General features: G+C 40.0%; 2 protein-coding genes across 4 annotated transcripts in view; one reads left to right on the top strand and one right to left on the bottom strand.

The window, feature by feature from the left end:
• The window catches only part of SUPT3H (SPT3 homolog, SAGA and STAGA complex component), a 692,202-nt gene that overhangs the window by 46,328 nt on the left and 619,956 nt on the right, over nucleotides 1-25,918 (top strand). The window contains exon 1 of one of the 2 annotated variants that reach the window (XM_089686066.1): nucleotides 716-829. The exons of the other annotated variant lie outside the window; for it this stretch is intronic. Within the exon in view, the coding sequence (XP_089542192.1) occupies nucleotides 828-829 (2 nt within the window). The 5' untranslated portion in view covers nucleotides 716-827. Of the gene's footprint in view, nucleotides 1-715; nucleotides 830-25,918 lie in introns of those variants that run through there. 2 annotated transcript variants of the gene reach the window in all.
• Nucleotides 1-25,918, bottom strand: part of RUNX2 (RUNX family transcription factor 2) — a 292,530-nt gene that overhangs the window by 241,689 nt on the left and 24,923 nt on the right. The window lies entirely within an intron of this gene.

Here is a 25,918-nt window from a genome sequence, read left to right as displayed (position 1 = left end):
TAAAAAACCCCCCAAAAACAAAGCTTTACAACCATTTTAACACTTCTATTTCCAAAAACATAATTTATAGTATTTTTTCACACCTGCCGAAGACTTTTGCACAGTGCTGTGTATATGTGTATAATATATTATACACACCCCTACAGGGCCTGAATGCAGTATACATCTAGGACTGGCGCTTGTGGCTGGACGCAGCTAGTCATCCAGTTTGTATGCAGCCATAGCACACAGTGCTGCTGCATCCAGTTGTAGGGTTTAGCCTCGTCTGAAGGCTGCAGTCCAGCCACCCGTCTGATTGGGCCCTTAGTGCCACTTTTATCAAGTCGCAGAACAGAAACATAGAAGATAAGTCACATTAGAGGTAAGGATTGCTGTAGACGATGAAAACATGCAGGGCTTGACTTCCTCTACATTGATATGCCCTGGCAATGACCTCCAAACTTACTCCATTTCAGTAATATTTGCCTTGATATACCCGGCTAGAAGTGCAGCCCGAAGAGCTCCACCAGTATGTGCATGCCGATTTACCTTTTATGTCTCTCTGGCTTACCCTGAGGTTTTCTTTCTGATATCTACAAACGGAGGGATTGTGAAAGGCACTTTTGACACCGCGGTGGTGCTGGAGTGTAGCGTGAATAAAAGGATTGATTATGTGACATTGTAAACTACGCAATGCATTTACTGCCCCTTGGAGCCTTGCTGTTTCCTATTGGAAGTACTGCCTGTCCTAAGCACTGAATCACATTCCTGCGTTAACTCTTTGACAGTTGGATTCCGCCACCTAAGCTGCTTGCTCTGTTCATCACGCTGGATGAAGACGACCCGTTATGTGAGCGAGTTGTTCTTCTTTTTTTTTTTGTGATCTGTATGGGATATTTCTAGATTACCATGGAATGGATTTCTTCTGAAATTGTTAGACTAGGTATACACTTTACACTTTTCTTGCCCCCCAGATGCAAGGGACGCTGCAAGGACACAGACCCTTCATCACCGTGTCAGTTGTGGCAATGAGAAAATAGTATTTCTTTTGTAGGGTGGGTGGCATTAATAAGCATTTGTGTTTGCATAAACAGATTCCATCCATCCACATGTAGACATAAAGGTGCCTGATTTGCTTTTCTAGTCGCATCTTACAAAAATCAAACTGCACAGGAACATTATTCTGTCGCTTCCAATATGTTTTTTTGAGATGCCTGGAAAAGCAAGTGAACAGGTTAGATAATGTGTTCATTTTAGATGGATTGTAGCTGTCTGAAATTACTGACGTTTTTCTTTGTTTGATTTAATTTTTATGTAGCCTGCAAAAAAAAAATGATCAGAAATGGGGGAAAAAAAAAAAAAGAAGGATTTGTAATTTTGACCTTAATGTGGATTGCATTAACTTATTACAGCGCACTTTCCTGCTTAACCCACTGTTTTGCCACTGCACACTTGGTCCCACACTGCCATATACATTATTTAGGTTGGAAGCCGGCTGTCTCTTCTTGGTTCTTGCATCCACCCTCCCCCTTTCCCCAGATTATGCAATGTGGCGCATGCGCAGTGTGTTGTAGATTGCTCCTAATCCTCCTGGGATGCATGTGGGCAACTATGGCTATTTTAGTAATTTTGTATAGCATACATATATGAAATAACACATTTTAGTTATGTTTTGTTTTCAGAAGCTGGGCTTCCTCTTATTCATATGCTGATTACCCATTTGGTTTTATGGTGCTCATGTAACAGAAAGTGGTGTTGGCAGGAATTAGGGGTAGGGAACAAAGGGCTTGAACACAGCCATGTGCTGAACACAAATAGTTTTGGAGGGCAGGTGTCTGGCAACATTACCTCCCTGTTCTATGAGCTCCATGAAACCAAACAGGTTAATTAGAATATGAATAGGGGAAGCCTAGCTTCTTAAAAGAATATATGGTAACCAAAATGCATTATTCCATATATTTATGTTATTAAAAAAATCACTAAAATAGCCATAGCAATACATTCCCTTGAGGCTGCATGCTGTCATTTTCGCCTAGTCAAGAAACCCAGGCGTACGAGGCTGGACATGTTAAAGTAGTGTTCTTAAAAAATAAAAAATAGCATGAAGAAGGTGGGGAGGAGTAATCTGTACCATAATGAGCGAAAAGGGTGATTAAAGCATGGCTGTGTTCATTTTGTCAGTAGGCATGCCCCCTCCCAGGCAGCTACCCTTGAACTTGTTGATGAAGTACAACCTGGCCTACTCTAATACATGATTGTAGGTGTGTGGTCACAAGTTTGATTTCACACATTTTCTTTCATATTGATGCAGCTAATATGCAACTAAAGCTGAACTTCATGCATACTACAAGGCACAAATTAATCAGCCATGTTTATTATTGTATTTTTTTTTAAAGTTGAAAATGTAAGTAAATGAATTTGCCTTGATATGAATCCCCTCTACAGCATCCCACATACTGGGAGAAGGAGGGGCATAACTGGGTGCCAGTCAGGTGTGGTGCATGCAAATATGCTGACACATAGCATAGTGATTACAGTGAGCAGAGAGATGACCTGATCAGTCTGCTGATATCCTTATCTGTCCAGTCACAGGCTGAGGGGGATAACATCACTTTGATTCTTAACCTTGACAAAGAAAGTGGCAGGTATGTATATATTTTAGGACTAGATAGGCAAATAAAAATCTGTGCATTTAGATGTTTGCCTGGAATTCAGCTTTAGGTGCCTGACACCCTCAGAAACTGACCATTTCCTTCCTATGTGACACACAGCATAACTTACTTGCAGTGCTTCTGTTATTTCATGTGAGTAGGTTAACACAACACAGCACTTACTGTGTATATCAGCAGAACACAGCACCAGAGCACTAGTGACACGTACTGCAAATGCGTCAGCAGAACACAGCACCAGAGCACTAGTGACACGTACTGCAAATGCGTCAGCAGAACACAGCACCAGAGCACTAGTGGCCCGTACTGCACATGCGTCAGCAGAACACAGCACCAGAGCACTAGTGACACGTACTGCAAATGCGTCAGCAGAACACAGCACCAGAGCACTAGTGACACGTACTGCAAATGCGTCAGCAGAACACAGCACCAGAGCACTAGTGGCCCGTACTGCACATGCGTCAGCAGAACACAGCACCAGAGCACTAGTGGCCCGTACTGCACATGCGTCAGCAGAACACAGCACCAGAGCACTACTGGCCCTTACTGCACATGCGTCAGCAGAACATAGCACCAGAGCACTACTGGCCCTTACTGCACATGCGTTGGCAGAACACCGCACCAGAGCACTACTGGCCCTTACTGCACATGCGTTGGCAGAACACCGCACCAGAGCACTAGTTGCCCGTACAGCACGTGTGTCAGCAAAACACAGCACCAGAGCACTAGTGGCCTGTACTGCACATGTGTCAGCAGAACACAGCATCACATCACTAGTGGCCAATACTGTACATGTGTCAGCAGAACACAGCACCAGAGCACTAGTGGCCAATACTGTACATGCATTAGCAGAGCACAGCACCAGAGCACTAGTGGCGCGTACTGCATGTGTCAGCTGGACACAGCACCAGAGCACTAGTGGCCCGTACTGCACATGCATCAGCTGAACTGCAGATAGATAAACATATGTCACCTACATGCAATTGTGGATCAAAGACCTGCTCATGTCCAAAGAAAAAACACGCAGTAGATGTGCAGTTTCTAGTGTGAATGGGCTCTTATTTGTTCAGAAAGCTGAACTTAGCCTTTAAGGTTTGTTTCTTTCATTTCATTCCTCAGGGGTTCAAAGTGTTTTATTGTTCAACTGGTTATAATAAGCAGGGCTAAGGACAGACAACGTGTTTCCGAGGCACACAATCCCCCCTTCATCAGGGATGAGTGAAATGGCAGATTGTACATAGACTCAACAATACTCCTAAGCAGACAGATGAGCAGCCATTTTTGGTGTTTACAGTAAATGCAGCAAACTTGCTACAAAAAGCAAAAATACTTTGGACTCCTAAGGATTTTTCATTTGGCATTCTCTTTGACCTATTGATACTTCTTTTGTAATCTGATAGCCACTGCACCCTCGGCTGTTAGAATACTGGAATGGTGACTGCATCTGATTGGCTGCAGTCATTGTTCAGCAGAGAATTTTTGGCCCTGCTCCTTTAGTTTCCAGGTCAAAGTTTGTTGAACTGAGTGGTGCTGAAAGGGCCACCCATGGCTTGATTTTTGCCAACTATGAAGGAATGGTCTGCAATTTGAGCCGGGTTTCGGCAGGAAAAATAATTTTTTGTCCAAGAAATGGGTGTTGTTTTTTTGGGAGATAATGGACTTGTGTGTTGTTAGAATTTTACATACAAATGGTTCCTTACCAGGCATCTCGTTTAATTTCTGACATGTTGCCACAGAAAGCTAACTTGGTAGTTCATAGTACTTTTCCAAATTTTAGTCCTTAAAGTGGTTGTAAACCCTTACATATACCCAGTGAAGTGACTGGCCTCAGGTGATATACAGAGATGAAAGAAATTGTGAATGACTATAGGGGTGCATCCACTTACAATCAAACAAAAATTAAATTCGCCAACAAGAATTGTGAAACACCATGTGCACAAAGTGAACGTGAATAAAGTCCAAACAACCAGGGTGCTAAATAAAACGGCAGGTAAGTAATCTTTAAAAGACAAGTTCACCTTTTAAAAAAAACCCAGAACAAGAAATGCACTTCTTTTTTGCAGGTGAAACAAAATGTGCATTTATTATCTTTTTTTTTACTATGAGCCTGCAACACATTGCACTCGTACCTCTTGCAGGCAGGCAGTTGCACAATGACAGGAATACACTACCTGGAGCCCCTAACAGTCTATAGTAGTTCATTGAGATCCACAAGCTGATAGTCGCAAAGGATGTCTGTACTTGTAGTTTTCACATTCATGCAACTCTGTGAATGGATAACGCTTATGTGCCGGAGGAGTCCTGTACGGCCATGTTTTTCTTAAATTCTTACAGTGAGCTGGGGGAGAAGATCCCTCGCTTGCTGTCAAAATGAGGGATCAGGGGTGGGGGTAGGAGATGGGGGTGGCAGCTGCATCTGTAATATGTTACATGTTGCATCCTGTATATGGGTGTAACAGGTTGCAAAAGGTGAAGTTTACCCTTTAAAATAGTACAGACAGTGGGTAGTTGATCTCCTTCATTCCTCTTCACCAAGCCCCTAATTGCAACCAGTAATAGCACCCAGGCATCAGGTCCGCATAAGATAAAAACCGCCAGTACACCAATATAACGCTCCTGATTGATCCCCTGGTGCTGTCCATTGCCAATGAAACACACTGGGCGGGGCTTAATTGGTGATGTCATCACGCCTGTCGACTCCTGGAGGTGCAGCGTTCTCTATTTGTTTCTACATTCATTTTATCAGTACCTGTCTTATGGAATAAAGTATAATATTGGCTGTTTTACACTATGCGGGTTTTTGTTCTTCTCTGATGCATATGAGGAACATATGAATATTATATTAGTCTGCTGGCGATTTGAAGGAGGCTGAGAGCAATAGAAGGGACTCTTTTTGAGTTAAAAATTACATTCTTGAATATGATCTACACTATATTTTTTCAACCATAGTTTAGAGTTTTCACATTCAGATATTTCAAGAAAAGAAAAATCACACTTTTTGCATCTGACCTATCTGATTTTACTTGTTGATGTAAAAAAACAAAACAAAACAAGCAAAACAAAACAAAAAAACATGTTCCCACAACCTTTCTCTGTATATATCCTAAATTCTTGCTGTTCAGAATATTCTAATTGCGTAGCAGATGACATAACAATGCCTATTCTCTTGCATTTCTTGAGTACTGCCTACTGATCCTTGTCTAGATGACACTACTGGGGAGGGCAATCTCTGGGTAAATAATTTGTACAGCATTTGGCCAAGGTGTATCACAACTTTTTTTTTTTTCTACATTGAGGGGGTTTCTCTCTGAGGATGTGTGGCATTCCTGTAAAGGTTAAATCAATAAAAAAAAAGAGTTGGCCCCATTCCTAAGCATAGCTAGAACAGGTAGGCTGTTGTTTAATTTGTGCGTCGACTTCTCCATCAGATCATTACGGTGCAGTAAAAAGAATTCATTAGACTTTCCTTCGCTTTTGCAAGAACAGTACACATATCAATTTTTTCCCTGCAAGATGCTATCAGATCTGCTAGTGGGGTTGGGGTGCCATTGATGTATCTTTCATCAAAATAAAACAGGAGTGCAGAAGAGAGTTGTTCCTACAAGTCTCACAGCGTGAAGCTGTAGAATGTATTATTTTAAAAAAAAAAAGTATGTATGTATATATATATATATATATATATATATATATATATATATATATATGTGTATGTATATGTGTGTATATACAGTCAGGTCCATAAATATTGGGACATTGACACAATTCTAAACTTTTTGGCTCTATACACCACCAGAATGGATTTGAAATGAAACAAACAAAATGTGCTTTAACTGCAGACTGTCAGCTTTAATTTGAGGGTATTTACATCCAAATCAGGTGAACGGTGTAGGAATTACAATAGTTTGCATATGTGCCTCCCACTTGTTAAGGGACCAAAAGTAATGGGACAGAATAATAATCATAAATCAAACTTTTACTTTTTAATACTTGGTTGCAAATCCTTTGCAGTCAATTACAGCCTGAAGTCTGGAACGCATAGACATCACCAGACGCTGGGTTGCATCCCTGGTGATGCACTGTCAGGCCTCTACTGCAACTGTCTTCAGTTCCTGCTTGTTCTTGGGGCATTTTCCCTTCAGTTTTGTCTTCAGCAAGTGAAATGCATGCTCAGTCGGATTCAGGTCAGGTGATTGACTCAGCCATTGCTTAACATTCCACTTCTTTCCCTTAAAAAACTCTTTGGTTGCTTTTGCAGTATGCTTTGGGTCATTGTCCATCTGCACTGTGAAGCGTCCAATGAGTTCTGAAGCATTTGGCTGAATATGAGCAGATAATATTGCCCGAAACACTTCAGAATTCATCCTGCTGCTTTTGTCAGCAGTCACATCATCAATAAATACAAGAGAACCAGTTCCATTGGCAGCCATACATGCCCACGCCATGACACTACCACCACCATGCTTCACTGATGAGGTGGTATGCTTAGGATCATGAGCAGTTCCTTTCCTTCTCCATACTCTTCTCTTCCCATCACTCTGGTACAAGTTGATCACGGTCTCATCTGTCCATAGGATGTTGTTCCAGAACTGTGAAGGCTTTTTTAGATGTCGTTTGGCAAACTCTAATCTGGCCTTCCTGTTTTTGAGGCTCACCAATAGTTTACATCTTGTGGTGAACCCTCTGTATTCACTCTGGTGAAGTCTTCTCTTGATTGTTGACTTTGACACACATACACCTACCTCCTGGAGAGTGTTCTTGATCTGGCCAACTGTTGTGAAGGGTGTTTTCTTCACCAGGGAAAGAATTCTTTGGTCATCCACCACAGTTGTTTTCCGTGGTCTTCCGGGTCTTTTGGTGTTGCTGAGCTCACCGGTGCGTTCCTTCTGTTTAAGAATGTTCCAAACAGTTTTGGCCACACCTGTTTTTGCTATCTCTCTGATGGGTTTGTTTTATATTTTCAGCCTAATGATGGCTTGCTTCACTGATAGTGACAGCTCTTTGGATCTCATCTTGAGTTGACAGCAACAGATTCCAAATGCAAATAGCACACTTGAAATTAACTCTGGACCTTTTATCTGCTCATTGTAATTGGGATAATGAGGGAATAACACACTCCTGGCCATGGAATAGCTGAGAAACCAATTGTCCCATTACTTTTGGTCCCTTAACAAGTGGGAGGCACATATGCAAACTGTTGTAATTCCTACACCGTTCACCTGATTTGGATGTAAGTACCCTCAAATTAAAGCTGACAGTCTGCAGTTAAAGCACATCTTGTTTGTTTCATTTCAAATCCATTGTGGTGGTGTATAGAACCAAAAATGTTAGAATTGTGTCGATGTCCCAATATTTATGGACCTGACTGTATATATATATATATATATATATATATATATATATATATAAATAATCTTGAAGAAGCAACATTCTTTAATAACTCAGGTATGTAGATCTGCAGAATTCTTTATTTGCAAAAAACCTTAACATATTTTATAATTAATTAAATTAGCTAAGGATTAAATAATTGAATACAGAAGTTGCTAGGTAGTCTGTTAGCTGAAAATTCCATCTAACAAACAAAATGTAGGATTTAGCGTTCTGTTTTTCATGTGCTTTAATCTACTACGTGCATTGAAGCTTAGGTTACATTGCCGGGTTACACCTCGGAGTATAAGATTTACACCCTTGAGTTTTTTTTCATGCGTGTATTTATGGGATTTTTAAAATAAGTTTCCCTCACACAGTAGAGGCATATATTCGAAGAAAAAAATTAAATTATTTCCAAGTGACACCTCGCATTGAGCATGTTGATTTAATATTTTCAATATCTTGCATTTCTGTTTCAGCTGACTGAATTACTACTCTCCGTGTTGTTTCTGGCACTTGCAAGGACTGGTTGATACATTTTTTTAAGCATAGCCTAAAGTAAACTTCTTTTTAATGTTAAAGCAAGTTGTCAAGAAGGTGCTTTTATTTTTTGGAGTTTACCGTTAACCTCAGCGGTGCCACTGACATATCCATGATGTGCTCTTGGAACAGTTTGTCTCACATTGTTTCCATGTCAAAGTGCGCTTATCACAATTTTTGCATTTATGTTGAATTTCTATTTTTTTTTTTTCTGAAGAAAATTTTATGTTGATCTCTCAGTTACCTATTTAAGGAGAGTATAAAAAACATTTTTTTTAATCAGATTTTATTTCTGAAAGTTTTTTTTGTTAGGTTTATAACACAAAAACAACAAAACAAACTGCCTTGCAGAGATAATCTAAATTAACTGAAAATGTAAGGTGCACTTATCAAAATATTTAATGTTACACTCATTTACTATTACATATATATATATATATATATATATATATATCCAAAAAAGAAAACTTTGTGTAGACCTCTCATTTATCTGTTTTAGGGGACTATAAAAAGAATCTAAATTGTGTGAAAGTGTAAATTGCAAAAAATGTCATCTAAATTAGACTTGTGACATAAAGCTTAAAACACAAGGATTTGCCGCTTTAAACTATTAACTGAATAAGGAGTAAAAATATAATGTAAAAAAAAATGGGATTCATTTTGACCTGTATCCCTTTGGTGACTTGGTCTGCAAACCTATTGTGGGCTAAATGACACGATAGTATAAAGACAACACTCTTGAATGTGTATGTGTGGGACAATCTTTGTCTATCAGAAATGGTTTTTAAGTACTATTTTTATGATTAATCCTCCTGTCTGAGCAAAATTGAACAAATATATCAAGGTCACTGCTAATTTTGCACACTTCGATTTTTCTGCGTGAAATCTGACAAGGACATGAACTCATAGAATTTATAGGAAAAACACATATTTTCGGTAATAAATTAATTAGATCCATCCTCTGGAACTCCCTGCCCCAACCCATCAGATTATCACCTACTCTCCTCTCCTTTAGGCGCACCCTGAAAACCCATCTCTTCAGGGAAGCCTACCCCACCCCCTGCTAACCTGCCGACCTCCTCCACTCTTCCTACCACCCCATCCCCCACAGCTATCTCCTCCTGTGCCACCATCCCCTCCCTCCTAGATTGTAAGCTCCAAAGAGCAGGGCCCTCGATCCCCTCATGTTTTGCATTGTATTGTTATTGTTCTGTCACATGTTCTGTCCCCCTTTGTAATGTGCAGCGCTGAGCGAACCATTGGCGCTTTATAAATACTGTATAATAATAATAATAATTAGATTATTTTTAAATGAGTTTCCTAATATTGCTTAAAGATGACCTATATGCAAAACTTTCTTTTTTTCATTTTGAATAGAGCAAGGAGGGTTATAACCCCTGTCAGATTTTTTATTTATTTTTTGCCATCTGTGTCCCATTGGAGATTTCCCTTCACTTCCTGTTCCATAGCCAAAAAGGAAGTGAGAGGAAATTTCTGCAAATTAAGGGAATTCCTTGGGGACCCCTGGGTCACCAGAACTAATGTCGCCATTGGATTATATTTGCATATTACTTTTCTGGGGACAACCCAAAATTTTTGATTTTGTTTTACATGTTCTTTCGATGATCATGGTAAACGTACAAATATAGAGGGGGTGATTCTCCCTAATGGGGACACAGACTGCAATAAAAACTGACAGGTGTTCTAATCCCTTTCCACTCTATTCAAAACTAAAAAAAAAAAAAAGTTTTTCCTTTAGTTATACTTTAATATTAATACACATATCAGGGATTTCTAGCACTTTGAGCTCTCTAGTGCTGGTAGCATGCAGTGGTATGCAGTACTTGTAATGTAGTATGCAAATCTAAGGTTTGTGTAATATACATTGTGATGTTTTTTTGGGCAAGTAGATCACCATACAATTTAAGGGGCAAGCATTACAAGCTAGTTTCCTAAAAGCTTCCATACATGGCTTGAATTATGGCTGAATCAGTGTAAGAACGAGCAGTGGATGCCCATGTCGACACCACCTGGAAAATGGTGGGCCAAATGGTGACTACATCTAATCAGATGCAGCCACTGTTTTGAGTATTTTGAAACCCGTAGGTATTGGCATTCAGAATACAATAGCCATCAGGGGAGATTCCTCCAGCCACGCTCTAGCTGTTAGAATGTGGTCATGTTAATTTGTACAGATGTCAAGTCCCACAACTCAAAGATGTTAAATCCAGTTCACGTGATTCTCTGTATTGGTCTCCACTCTCCAGTGAGCTTTGTTTAGATATCGTACACAAAAGTATTATAATGAACAATGACAACCAAAAGACTGTGCTAAAGTGGTTGTAAACCCCCACCTTTAAAATAGAATGAAAGACAAAACATTTGTGTATAAATGTAAAAAAAATTATACATACCCTTTTCCCCCCCTTTTTTTAAAAGTGATTACATAGCCTCTGTTCTCAGCTACATAAGAGCTAGGGGAGGAGAAATAGCATTGCACTGATCTTCCCAGTGAATGGCTGTGCAGGGGAAGGGGAATTGTGAACAGAAGTCTGATCAATGGAGTAGAGCACACCAGTTCCCAGCACAGCCAGCAGACTGACCACACTGTGCTCTCCTGCTTAGCGTAGGCAGTTTTTTCTAATAGGAAAGCAGAGGGATTTCACACAAACGAAGCAATACAAAGAGAACAGGATACTTTTTCATTCACGTACATGGTACAGCAGGCACATATCAGGAATATGAAATGTCCGATTTACATATTCTTTAATTTGGGTACAGACAGAATTTCGTACGACTGTTTGTCAGAAAACTAATTTGTATCAGCACATGATATCCATATCAATTTCGGACAAAATTTGGACAAAGATGTTCAAAAATGTCATGTGTTGAATTTACATGTGCTATTTCGGAAATGAACCGTGATTTATTCCACTTCCTCCCGACACGGAACTTTACTGGAACATTTGTTCATACGCAGCCATCGTTCGCTCCTTGTTGTAGGGAATCTTTATGATGGCAAAGCCCCAAAAGAGCGTGTTTATAGCTAAGTATGAGCTTATTCAAGATTAGTTTTATGAAAGCTGGAGAAAAATGGGCAATAAGATTCACCAGGCATTGACAACAGCCCCAGGTTTTGTGTTGGTGATTTCTGTCAGTAGCCCTATAAGGCTGCATTCACACTATAGTGTTTCATGAAATGCGCATCATGCTTGCAGTGCCATACGTTGTTAATGCAGCAGCAAAACAGGTGCGAATTGTTTGTGTGAACAACTATGCCACAATTACACTGTTAACAAAAATAAAAAGTTAAAGGCTGAAAAGGTTCATGAGCTACTTTGTCCTGTTTGTTGCATGTAGAACGGTCCATTAAGAAGAATGGGTTGCCATATGCATGTGCAAAATGTTCATATGCACAGCACGATTTTGCATGTGTTCATGAAATGCTATAACGTGAATCCAGCCTAAACGCCATTAAAGTTGAACTATAGGCAAAACTTTTTTTTTTTCTTCATATTGGATAAAGTAAGGGAGGATTATAACCCCTGTCAGTTTTTTGCCATCTGTGTCCCACTGGGAATTTTCTCTTCACTTTCTGTCCCATAGCCAAAACAGAAAGTTAGAGGATATTCCTGCAAATCATGACATTCCTTGGGAGACCCTTGGGGCCCCCAAGTCTCCAGAACTAGTGTCCCTATTGAAAGAATTCCTCTCTATTACCTTTCTGTGGATAACCCAAATTTGGGATTTTTTTTTACTTTGACCTTCAATGATAACCTGGACAAATCGCAAGAGTGAATCTCCTAGATTGTAAGCTCGAAAGAGCAGGGCCCTCGATCCCCTCATGTTTTGCATTGTATTGGTATTGTTCTGTCACATGTTCTGTCCCCCTTTGTAATGTACAGCGCTGAGCGAACCATTGGCGCTTTATAAATACTGTATAATAATAATAATAATCTCCCTAATGGACGGCAATAACACCTGACAGGGGTTCTAATCCCTTTTCTCTCTGTCCAAAACTTTAAAAAAATGTTTTGCCTTTAGATATACTTTAAAAGTTGCTTTTCAGACAATCTGCTGCGGTAATTTCTAAAAAAAACTAGATTTTATAAGCTTTGTTCATATTTTATGTCTGAGGTTTACAACCATTTTAATGCATTCCCTGCATTAAGGCAAAAAAAAGGCTACTACTTCTTCTCCCACCACCCCCTTCTACCCATCCATAAACACTTGCCTGGCTCCTCTCACCACTTGAGTGCTGTCCTGGCTGCAGCACCGCTCCGCTGACTTCCTGGTCTCACTGCTGCTGTCAGTCAAACTCCTGTGAGAAGGGGGAGGGAGATTGGCTTATTGGCAGTGTGTGTCTATTGATGCGCAAGGCCTGATTTAGGAGCACACCAGCCCAGGTGCCCCTATAGCTGCAGGCTTGCTAGGGAGGCACCTGGAGCAGAGAGAAGCGGACAGCACTGGTGGAGGACTGCCAGATGAGGAAATGGGCACTGCTCTGTGCAATATTGTTGCACAGAGCAGGTAAGTATAACATTTTTAAACGAAAAAAAAAACTTTAGCCTTTTAATAAAACTTTAATTTGAGATTATGATGCAAATGTCCAATAATGACATATGTAACAGAACTGACCCTGACTGCACTTGGGTACTTATGTTAGAATACCGCTTCCCCATCCGAACACCGATAACGACACCACAGCTGACCATGCAAGAGTAGTCTTGAAGTAAACCAGGAGGTAGACTAGTTTATTTTAACACAGATACAAGATATATACACTCAAGGGAACAATCCCCCCTCCCTGAATAATGACACTGTTGGAAACAAGAGAGACACCAACAGACAGTCCCATCAGTAGAGAGCTGGGTTCCATTGGCCCCCTACCCAAAGTGACTCCCGTCACAATATATAATAATGCCCGGGATGTGATGCAGGTCAAATGCCATTCCAATGCACATATACAGTAAAAAAACAAAAAACACCCGTGTTAGAGCATTGAACATCCTAGAGATGTGAATGTACAAGCACTGTGCTGTGTTGGATGGGCTTTTTTGTGCGCTGATAAACTGCCTTGAGGTAACATGCCTCAATGCAGGAAAACAGATTAATGAAATGCAAGCAAAACATTTTCTAATATTCAGACGTTCTACAGTATTTTCTTGCAGACAGCCGCACTAAGTCGTGTGCTGCTGCTAACAGACTTCTCTCTCCAGCAATAGCCGGTCATTGAATTGTGTTGCTTTTCCAGCAATTAGAAGAAGAATGCTCATTTCGTTTGGTCACACTAGTTGTGCACAGTCATTGCCTTGCTAATGAACATGGAGTGAAATGGCGCGCTAGATCAAACATGTTTCATGTAATAAAGCCCACAGAGACTAATGTTATGATTCGTGTCTGGCTGAAATGCAGTACAGAAAATGAAAACCAATCTCATTGTGCATGGCCTTTTCACATCACTCTCCTTCGCACGGGCCGCCTTTGTCAGCGGGGCTGTAAAAATCCATTTGCCACCATGAAGCATTGCCATAGGGGCAGCGTGGAGTTATTAAATCGCATGTGTGCTGGAGTTTTATGTATATGCCTTATTCCTTTACACGGCAGGAAAGTCTCATTTCACACGTCTTTCAGATTAATTCTGTGTCGATGCGAAAAGTCTAGATTCCGTGCATCACAATCGACTGATTCAAATACTGGCTGCAGGGTCACATCCCCTCTGAAGTTTTTGTCGTATTAGCTTGTAATGGTAATGTAGCTTTAAAGCAATAGATACACTTTAATTATTTGAAAAATGTAGTTTTTTAACTGGCATCTAAAATTAAAAAAAAAAATTATCTGGTTATAATTACTGTGTAGGTATAATTTTTTTTTTTTATATAAATAAAATTTTTTCTTCTCTCCCAGAAACATATATATATTTTTTAAATTAAAATAACAAATATGTCTATACATACCTGCTCTGCACAATGCTTTTGCACAGAGCAGCCCCGATCCTCCTCTTCTGGTGTCCCCCACCAGCGTTCCTGGCCCATCCTCTTTGGAGGATGCCTAAACGAAAGCCTCTTTCTGTGGGGGCACTTGCACGTACTCGCTCCTGAGCCACCCTGTCTGCGTCCATAAACACAGAGCGGGCGGCTCGGCCTCGTCTGTCGCTCCAGTGTCACAGCATTCGATTGACAGCAGTGGGAGCCAATTTCTCCCACTGCTATCAGTCTGTCCAATGAGGAGGGAGACAGCGGCTACAGCACATCGTGCACATCCCTGGATTGGATTGGGCTCAGGTAAGAAAAAAAGGGTTCCGGGGGGAGCAGCACAGAAGGTTTTTCACCTTAACCCTTTGAGGACCGTAAGATTTTGGAACGCCAAAAGAATCAATTTTTTTGTTTTTAAAGTTCGTACACTTCAGTTGCTGTAACTAAGCCATTTCATGAAATAATTGGCAAAAAACTAGATCCATTTTTTGTTTGTTGATAAGAACTAAAATTTTGACTCAAACCAAAAAAAAAAAAGTTTTAAGTTCTTAATCAGATGATACACGCAATTAAAAACATGGGACAAATACGTCCCTTGGTCCTCAAAGGGTTAACACATAGAATTCATTAAGGTGAAACATTATGGTGCTGCAGTGCCATTCTTAATGGCACCTCAATGCACTGTGCCAACAGACTTGGCACTGTAACCAGTAGATACAAATTAAACAAAACAGGGGTTCTAACCCTTTCCCATTCTACCGGGAAAAAAAAATGTGTTTTAGATATTCCTCTTGGCGTCAAATATAAGGGCATATAGCTCCTTTCAGAAGAGACTAGCCTAACATTCTGATTGTACAATCTCCTTTAGATCTACCAATAACAATGTAGTTACAAGTCTGCCTGAATGGATACAAATTGGTTGGATTAGATTAGGTTCTTGCATAGATTTGGAAAATCTAGAATGAATTAAATGTTGCCCTCTTTTAATTTTATAATAAAAAATATTACAAACAACAGTTTGATTACTCAAGTACATTATCTATATCAGTGATGGTCCAAGGCAACTGTTACAATCTAGATCATGGGTGTCCAACCTTTTGACATTCTTGGACCACACTGGAAAAAGATCATTTTTGTGTATGCAGACACTAAACAAGTGTGCAGAACTCCATGCAATAATTCTACTTTAAACCTTTGTATGTAGTAGCTCATGTATCTACACTTCTTAATGTAAACCTATACTTTGATTCAAAAACATAAATATACATTGCAACATGTAGGAAGGAATGAAAGAAGAACCCTATAATTGGCATCTGAATGTAGAAATATGGGTAAATAAAACCTTCTTTTTAAAACATATATGCAGTTTGTCACTAGCCGTACCGGCAGTTTTTGTTTTTCTGGGTCCCCCATACCATAATTTTGTTACCCATTGATTTTGCCAATAAATCTGTTGATTTTCCACTTCCCCATAAAAGGGAGATAACGCTCCTCGGTCTGCAGTGAAATCGTGCAGCAGCATTGGCACCCTGTGGACAGTGTTTTTTCAGACGTACTAGTAGAATTAGATGGACTTTACATAAGTGACTAACAAGTGAAAGCTTAACTGTAGCATTTTAAGCAGTTGAAGCAACTTTTTCTTTTGTGTAAAAAAAAAAACAGGGTTGAACTATTAAAGCTGGATAGCTTGCACCATGCATTCAGTTGTGGAGGTAAATATAGTTAAAGGTATGTGAAATTAAAAAAAGACAAACCAAAACACAAAAAACCAGTGCGGGCCGGCTGTGCATAATCACATGTATCTGTGCTGTCTTTGGCCACCTGACATGCCGATCAGTGGGTCCTGGCCGATGATTCATGGCTGGGATCCACTGATTGTCAGAACTAGTGACAGGAGAAAAATTTGTGTTGGTAAACAACACAGATCTGTCTACTCTGAGTGGATGTGCTCGTTTTTGTCTCCCTGTCTCCCTACAAAGCAGGGAAACAAAAACTGTCACATCCCCTAGTCAACACATTAAATATAGTTAGGCACACAGTTAACCTAGTGTATATATATACCCGCATATGTATATGCTATAATTGTCATAAATAATAATAATAATAAATACTTGTTGGGATTTTTTTCTTTTTACCCAAGACATTTAGCAGAATACATTTTGGCCCAAATGTATAAAGAAATTACATTTTCTACATTTTTTATGGGATTGTATTTTATAGCAAAGGTAAAAAATATTGATTTTTTTTCTTTTTTAATTTTCGTTTTAGCGCAAAAGATAAAAAAGAAATAGTAGTGATCAAATACCACCAAGAAAGCCCTATTTGTGTGAAAAAATGATATAAATGTAATGTGTGTACAGTGTTGCATGACCGCGCAATTGTCAGCGCAGCGCCGTATAACAAAAAATGGCCTTGTGTGTGTGTTTGTATAATCATTACAGGTATTAACCCCATACTATACCCCAGTTACCAAAATCATTTTTTTTTTTGCTATAGTGATCCTTTTAATTGACCATATAGCACAGCAATGGGCAAACTACGGCCCGCGGGCCGTATACGGCCCAGCGGACCTTTTAATCCGGCCCGCGGATGTGGCTGTCAGGATGTGTGTAGGCGGGGCAGCGTGACGAACGTGAGGGGAGGGGAGCTAGGTTCCTCTCACAGTCCGCCCCGAAGACCGGAAAGGCGCGGGAACACGGCGAGAGGAACGCGCGGAGCAAAGGTAAGTGAATTGACACAGGGGGGACTTGGCTTACTACTTGGGGGGGAATAGTACTGTGGGGGATGAAATACTATATGAGGGATGAATTAATATGGGGAATGAATTACTATAGGGGGGATGAATTACTATGGGGGATGAATTACTATATGGGGGATGAATTACTATGGGGGGATGAATTACTATATGGGGGATGAATTACTATATGGGGGATGAATTACTATGGGGGATGAATTACTATATGGGGGATGAATTACTATGGGGGGGATGAATTACTATGGGGGATGAATTACTATATGGGGGATGAATTACTATGGGGGATGAATTACTATATGGGGGGATGAATTACTATATGGGGGATGAATTACTATGGGGGATGAATTACTATGCTTACTATGGGGGAATATTACTATACTTACTATGGATGACACATACACATCATTCATCTACTCTTGGTCCGGCCCCCGGGTCCAATATATGAACCCATTGCGGCCCTCAAGTCAAAAAGTTTGCCCACCCCTGATATAGCACATTTCCGGGGCAGTTTAAAAATTGATAAAACTGAAGGTAATAAAAAGCATCTGTTTATAGGATATAGATGCCTCTTACAGGATGGTACATGGAAAGAAAAATGAAAAAGAATAAAGAAAAAAGAGGTGCTTTGTTTGGTCATCCGGAGCTGGTTAGAACTGAACAGGTTTCTATTTTATTTTTTAAATGCTGACCTGTTGTTCTGCTGAAGCCCCAAAAATAGCACAGTATTTATATTGAAGTACATTTGAGTATTGGGAAATCTGTGATTCTTTCCTTTTTAAATTCGATAACTGTTCCTGAGGAGCCAGTTGCCATACTTAAACCAGCCATACACTGCTGGTCGATTTTATAAGATGTGAATGTCCGCATCCCCCACTCGGCAAAAGATAGTTTTTGTCAAAAGAGCTGGTTTGATATTTTGCAGTCGAAAATTGCTTGCATCCAGTCAGATTGAAGCACTGTCCTGGTATTCAACAGACAATACAATGACCGGCAATTGGCATTCCTCTGTCAATGTGGCTTAAGTAAACCCAGCCAGCAGTTCTTAGTATCATAGGTCTTCTATTTCAACTCATCTTGGTTGTAATAACATCCACTACTGAAGTCCTGAGAAAGGGGGAGGCCTTTCCTCTCAAAACTCATTGGCCATATTTGACACTCTCTTAACCAATAAACGTTTAAAAAAATGAACTCCATACCCACACCAGAGTATAGCATTGATGGGGGAATGATGGATTTCTTTCGTTCAGCTAGCAGGACTAATTGAGAAAAATGTAAAGTGTGTGTGGTCAGCTTTAGACTGAAGTTCAAAATCCCCCGGGGTTGTATCATATGCAGAGGTGCCAGGATATGTGATCAATGGAAATTTCAAGAAGCTTGTAAAGGAGGTATAGGATACTGATTCTTTAGTATAATATGCTTTATTGAACACCAATAAAAGGTGTTTCATGAAACTTTCGTGTCATTTCTTCAGGTGTAAACAAAGTCCCCAGACTTAAAGCATATTTCCACTTTTGCAGTCAAATTAGAGAAAACTCCGCTATACGTTTATGTATTTCCATTCACGCAGCATGTCTAAACTTTTTTTTTTTCAAAATATTACCTTTTTAGATACACAGTACAGACAGGGTTAATTATGGCAAACACATATTCTCAGTCCCCTTATAGCAGAAAACTAGTAGGACCTTGCTGAAAGGTCTGGAATAGAGCATCTAAAAAAAGGTAAATCACAATTTGTAAATATTTTATGTTATGGGAATGGGGACATGTACTATTATAACTACTGAAACTCCAGAAGATTTTACCCCGTTAAATACCAGGTCATTTTTTTGCTATATGGTACTGCCCTACATTCCCTGGTAATTGTTCAGCCATGCAACACTGTACCCAAACAAATATAAATATTATAATTATATAATTTTTTCAAAGAAATAGAACTTTCTTTTGGTGGTATTTTGGTGGTAATTGATCACCACTTGGTTTTTTATTTTTTGTGATATAAACAAAAAAAGACCGAAAATGTTTAAACATTTTTTTTTTACTTTTTGCTATAAAACATATCCAATAAAAAAAAAATCTAAAGTCTTCATAAATTTTGGCCAAAATGTATTCTGCTACATATCTTTGATTAAAAAAAAACCTAAGTGTATAATAATTGGTTTGCTTGAAAGTTATAGTGTCTACAAACTATGTTGTGTATGTATATGTTTATATATATATATATATATATATATATATATATATATATATATATAATTTGTGTTTTTTTTACTACTAATGACGGTGATCAGCGACCTTTAATGTGACTGCGATAGTGCGCCTCGCAGTCTGACGCTGGCTGGGGACTGACTAACTGAGATCACCAGTGACACTAATACAGTGATGATAATATACACTGACAAAGGCTGGGGTTAACACCTAGGGCGATCAAGGGGTTAAATGTGTGCCTACCAGTGTGTATTGTGTGTATTATGTGCTGCTTTTCTTTGTTTCTGAGAAACAGAGAGATGGATCACTTTGTACAGAGCCCTCTATTGAATATGTCAACATAAGGCTCTGGGCTGTGATTGGATACTGCGGATCAGCAGGTCCCGGCCAGGAATCATTGGCCAGAAGTTCCAATCACAGCAGGTGTCAGCAGGGGTGGGTTGCGTGCATGTGGCGGCAGTGGGGTGGGCAGGCGGGAAATGGATAAAATAGGCATTATCCATGTTTGGCTGCAAAAGTGGAAAAACATTTTAAGAATTGTATCATGGGGGCTGGGTCGTTTTGGCTTTCATAAGCTATGATCCAGATTTTGGGCCAGCAAATGAGGTTGTGATAGACTGAGTGTAGGGTAAGTGCTTGCAGTGGAAGGGGACATGCTATGCATTGAGCCTGTGACTTTGCCCTGAATGTTCAAAAGACAAATTCACTTTATGCATAGTTAGTACAGGTAAGTGTAATGAAAATGCAGGATCTTGGCTTAAAGAGTACCAGTCATCTCTTAACAAGACTTGGCTGGTTCTCTGGAGCACATCTTCCTGCATCTCCATTAGACCTATGTTCTGTATCTGCCGTTCGCTTTGGAGTAACTACTTGACATCACACAATCCCAAGCACATAACTGCCTGAAATTCTATTGCTGAATGAATTTGCACACAATACACTTTTCATTGTGCTGCCGTTATTAACTTTTTCCTACAAGCTTTTCCTGAAACTCGATCTAAATCGAAACTGTTCAATTGTAAATAAAGAGTTGATCCCCTCTCCCAGTTGCAATATAGTAGAAATTCTCAAGCCTCAGAAGGAAACAGAGAGGTTAACATGACTATTAAATACTGAGGAAGCTAGTAATATAGTGTACATATCAATAAAAAAAAGAATCTTTGTGTAATAAAGCGTATAGTTGCATTGTGGTCCGTAGGGCAGACCTCCTGCAGTTGCCACCCACGTTGAAGTGCCCATAACCAGGTTTCTATAAAGCAGGGCACGCTCTCTAAAAATATTTGCAGCCTCGCGCCACTTGAATAGAAAGAAAATAATGATGTGGACAGAAAATTAGCACGCGGGGGCTGAATATTTGGGCTGTGTGTGTAAACACAAGCAAGGACGGTTAGGAGGGAACGCATAGAGAAGCCTTACCTCCCAGCTCTCCTTAAAAAGGACCAGCTATTATTTTTAGTGTGTGGGAGGGAGTTCTGTGTTTTTTAAGTCTTGCAGGCTACAAATCGAGTGTGGTTTGGGTTAACTCCCTTTAGGTCTGATTCAGACTATTACCTTTTCAATACGCGTGACTTTTATATGCTGTTTGTGTGTGTTCGCAGGGCAGTTGGATGCTGTATTTGTAGTGCCCACTTAAATGGGACCTACACTGAAATAACAAACCTCCCCTATTCTAAAGGATATAAAGCCAAAACTTTTTTTTTTTTAGTTATAGAGTAAGGAATGGTTAAATCCCATCTCTTTTTTCCTCTTTTTGAATGGGCAGGTTTCCCTTCACTTCCTGTCTCAGAGACACAACAGGAAATGAAATGAAAGGGGAAATCCCCTCCAAAATGATTCATTCCTTGTAAAATGATGAATTACCTATCGCTTTCATTAAACACTTGCATGAATCAATCCCTGACAGGTCACATATCACAGTAACAGCAAAATGAACAGTTTAAATCTTCAAAAAAGGTTTTGCCTTTTAGCAAAGTCAGCTTAAGTCAGTCATAGACAGATCAACATTTGGCCGGTTCAGTAGGGACTATATGAATTTCGATCCATCAATGGCAGGTTGGTTGTACTGAAGTCGATCCATCAATCAACTTTACTACAACCAACTTGTCTGTTTTTTTTTTTATTTTTTACTTGCGATCACTGCCAGCGGTTATTGCTGCCAGCAGTGATCATTGTATTCTCAGTGTCTCTTATTGTGTTCTCCTAGCACTCCCTGTCGGCAGAACAGTAGCGCTGTGATAGGGATGTCAGTCAGTGTTGATGGAGGAATCAAGCAATTTTCTTTCTTGCAACCCATGGTTGTATGGCCTGCTTTAGTGGTCAGCCTTGCAGCACTAGAGTCCTTCATTCAAATCCCAACCAGGACACTGTATGCATGGAGTTTGCATGTTCTCCATGTGCTTGTGTGCTTCTTTCCACACTTTTAATCATGCTGGTATGTAACTGGCACCCGTCTAAAGTGGCCCTAGAATGTGTATGTATGCATGTAAGATATTATTATTATTATTATTATTATTATTATACAGGATTTATATACGCCAACAGATTGTGCAGCACTTTACAATATTATAAAGGGAGATGGTACAGTTGCAATACAGGTGGGTTAGGAGGGCCCTGCTAATGAGAGTTTACAATCTAATACTGTGGGGCAAGTGGTACAAAAGGTAATAACTATGAGGGATGAGTTCATTAAAGAGTTAAATTGGATAGAAACCTTAGATTGAAAGCTCTTTGAAGACAAGGGTTGATGTTAACCGCTTCCCGACTGCCCTATAGCAGAAATACTGCTACAGGGCGACATGGATGCGCAAAATCACGTATATATATATATACGTGATTTGAATTTCTGGGTAGGGGGCGCACACCCTACCCACACCGCCATTCGCGGCCACAGCTGTCAATCACCAGTTCCTGGCTGGTGTTTACTCGCCGGCGCCCAGTGATTTCCGAACATCTCTGACGCGCACAAGAATCAAGTCGGTAATTAAGTGTTCTTGCATGGCAAGACCACTTCCTGTTATCTCACATATATATTCTTATTATTATAGGCAAATTTACCACCCTAACTCCTCCCACAGTTTTTACACTACATAGACAGTAATCTACCGAAACGTGCGGATTGTTCCCGATTGGTGTGCTATTACTTTGTGGAACATTTAGCCGAATGGTTCACGAAATATCGGCGTTTTGTGGTGAAATTGGTCCCATAGGAATGAATGGCGGAATGTTCAAAACTAGAGTGGGAGCTGACAAAAGCTAGAGTGTGAGCTGAAAAATCAGGACATGATTTCTAAACTGCCATCACTCCCTCATTTTCAAGCCCACCTACACAAATCTTATATCAAAACGTTCAGCTATCCCTGCTGCCACTAAAAATGTCCACGGCTAAGCCATAGTCCTGATAGTTTTCACAATATAACCATTTGTTTGCAAGTCACGCCGCCCATTGACATTCATTGAAACTCCACTCTAGACACCTGAAATTTGAAGGGCAATTTCTAAACTGCGACTGTGCCTTCATTTTTAATATTTCAGAGACATACTATAAATCAAAATGTAGGTCTGCGTCTTGTGATTCTCACAATATAAAGGTGGAGGCAAGAACACTTCACACAATTTCCCCAGAAATTGTAGCTTTTCCAGTTATTATTATACAGGATTTATATAGCACCAACAGTTTGCTCAGCACTTTACAATATAACGGGAGACAATACAGCAACAATACAGTTCAATACAAGAGGACTAGGAGGGCCTGATCCTGGGAGCTTACAATCTATGTAAGTGTGTACTTAAAGCATCTAGCACATAATGGGGTTTATTTACTAAAGCTGGAGAGTCCAAAATCAGACTCCCTTCTGCATAGAAACCAATCAGCTTCTAACCTCAGCTTGTTCAATGAAGCTTTGGCAATGAAACCTGGAAGCTGATTGGTTTCTCTGCAGAAGGGAGTCTGATTTTGGACTCTCCAGCTGTAGTAAATAAACCCCAATGTGTCTACCTAAATGTATTATAACACCATAAAGAAGAGGAAGTGCCCATTAGGCCCATCCACACCAGGGCTGAGATGGGTGCGAAGTGTAAATTCTGCCTCTACTATAATCCTGTGATGAGAGCACTTTTCAACAGCACAAACTGTTTTGCAGATGTATCAGTTAGAGGGTTAAGACACTCCATTTACTGCCGACAGGGGTGCTTACAATGATCAGCTTTTATTTATTTATAAAATACCTTGACCCCCAAAAGAAAGAAAATAAACTTTTCCTGTAACGGATTATAAAGTATTAACTTTGGCTTCAGTTTTTTAGTGTATCTAAATCTGCTAGTGCATCAAAACCTGGCCATAGATGGGTAGAATTTTGAACACAAATTCTTGGGAAAAGAATTTTCTAAGAAAGTTTCTTTATTTCTAATCATTAGTGGGTCAAATGAAAGTTCGTTTTCAACTGCAGTGGCGAGAAAATTAAAAAAAAAGCAGGATGGAAAATTTTTCTCACATGAACAAATTTCTAAACATTTTCGTCTGGTAAAGTCCATTCATTCCACTGCGCTAAGTGCTAAATGAATCCTAAATCTTACAGCCGCACTCAGAAACCTAAAATACAATTGTTGCAAATAATGTAGTCCATTTCTGTCGCGCTGAAAATACACTATACACACCCTTACAGATGTCTGATATAATTATACCATCAAATGTCAGCTAATAAATTAATATTCAGTGTAGAGTCCACAAACAGTGCAAATAACACCATGTATGAAAAATCTCAAAGTCCATCCATAGGTATCCATATGTGCACCCGTGACACTCTTCACCTTGACACACACAGCCTCTTTCCAGCACTGAAGTTATAGGCTTGGAGATATGTGGGCCTGCTGTAATGAATCCTTACAACTTCAGGACCAAAAATCCTGCCGACAGGAGACCGTACAGTAAACCACCTCTCCAAAGATGTTACCCGGCAAAAAAACCCAACAGCCTTCCATAGCGTACCACCGTCCCGGTGGTATGCTACACACACAGAGTAAATCCACAAACAGTACCGGCTAAAGCGGGCGTGGGTGACATCAGCACAAATCAAATGTTAACCACTTGACCTCCAGAAGGTTTTACCACCTTCATGACCAATCAACACTACGCTGCTTTACCTGGAAATTGTGCAGTCGTGCAACATTGTACCCAAATTAAATTGTTATAATTTTTTTCACACAAGTAGAGCTTTCTTTTGGTGCTCACCACTGTGTTAATTTATTTTTTATATAAACAAAAAAATTTGGGGGAAAAAAAAACAATATTTTCTACTTCAGCAACTTATAGTGGGACTGTGATAGTGTGGCGGGCAATCTGCTAGCTGACACTTGCTGGGAGGTACAGTAGCTGACACGGACATCAATAGTGACACTAATACAGTGATCAGTGCTAGTGCTGTACATTGTCACTCTACTAATGACACTGGCTGGGAAGAGGTTAACATCTAGGGGGGCAATTAAAGGGTTAATTGTGTGCTTAACAATGTGTAATATGTGCTGCTTCTACTTTACTATATGGCTGTTTTTTCTCCCCACTTTGCAGGGAGAAAAACCAGCCAGATTGCTGTTCCCTGTACTCAGAGTTCTGTGTGTGATTGGACACCGCCGATCAGCTGATTTCAGCCAAAATCAGCTGCCAAACTCATGCTGTGTCCATTCAAACCTGGAAGATATCAGTGATCATGTCTACACCTGTTGCCCGTTCACAATATATTTAAAAGTTAAAAGCAAACAGAATCTTTGAACAGCATTCGAATGTTTAGAGAATTTTCATACACGTTCTCCCGAGACTTCTAAGAATTTTCATTAAAAATACAGTCCAGCTTAACACTTCCCTCCCTCCTCTCTGACTGACAATGCTGCTGTCCAGAGTTGCCCCCTGTGCTCCTTCATCCAGAGTGGGGGCACTCTAATACAGGAGGTGTGTTACTGCCCAGATCACCAAATGAAACCAGAGCAAAAAAAGAAAACGAATGCAGCCACCACATCTGATTGGTAAGCTGCAACATATTACATTTTTGGTTTTAGGTTTAATATTTCTTTGTCATGGAAAAAAAAGGGGAGCATCTAATACTGCTTTCAGGCTGGGCTCAGCATGACAGCCAGGCTGCTAGCATTTTCAGAAAACTCTGCAATGACAGCCCCATAGTTCCCTTGTGATGGGTTTTCCTGCAACTTTCTTTGCCAGCCTATATGGTGTAACACCCTGTTACCTTTACACAGATCAAAAAATAGTTTCAAAAGGATAATATATAAAAAAAAGAAAGGACTTTGCGATCTTCCTGTAGCAGTATTTGTGAATGGTTGCTCTCCTGCTAGCACAGAATCTTGAATTTCCCCAGCACCAGACCCCCTACCCCCCCTCCTCTTCCTCCTTCGAACATTTCTTCTTCCCCTCCCTTACCTTT

This window comes from Staurois parvus, unplaced genomic scaffold (assembly GCF_062004578.1).
Source record: "Staurois parvus isolate SC_StPar_1 unplaced genomic scaffold, SC_StPar_1.0 ptg000390l, whole genome shotgun sequence".
Classification (NCBI taxonomy): domain Eukaryota; kingdom Metazoa; phylum Chordata; class Amphibia; order Anura; family Ranidae; genus Staurois; species Staurois parvus.
Note: the sequence above shows the minus strand (reverse complement) of the source record. Positions and strands in the feature narration are given on the sequence as shown.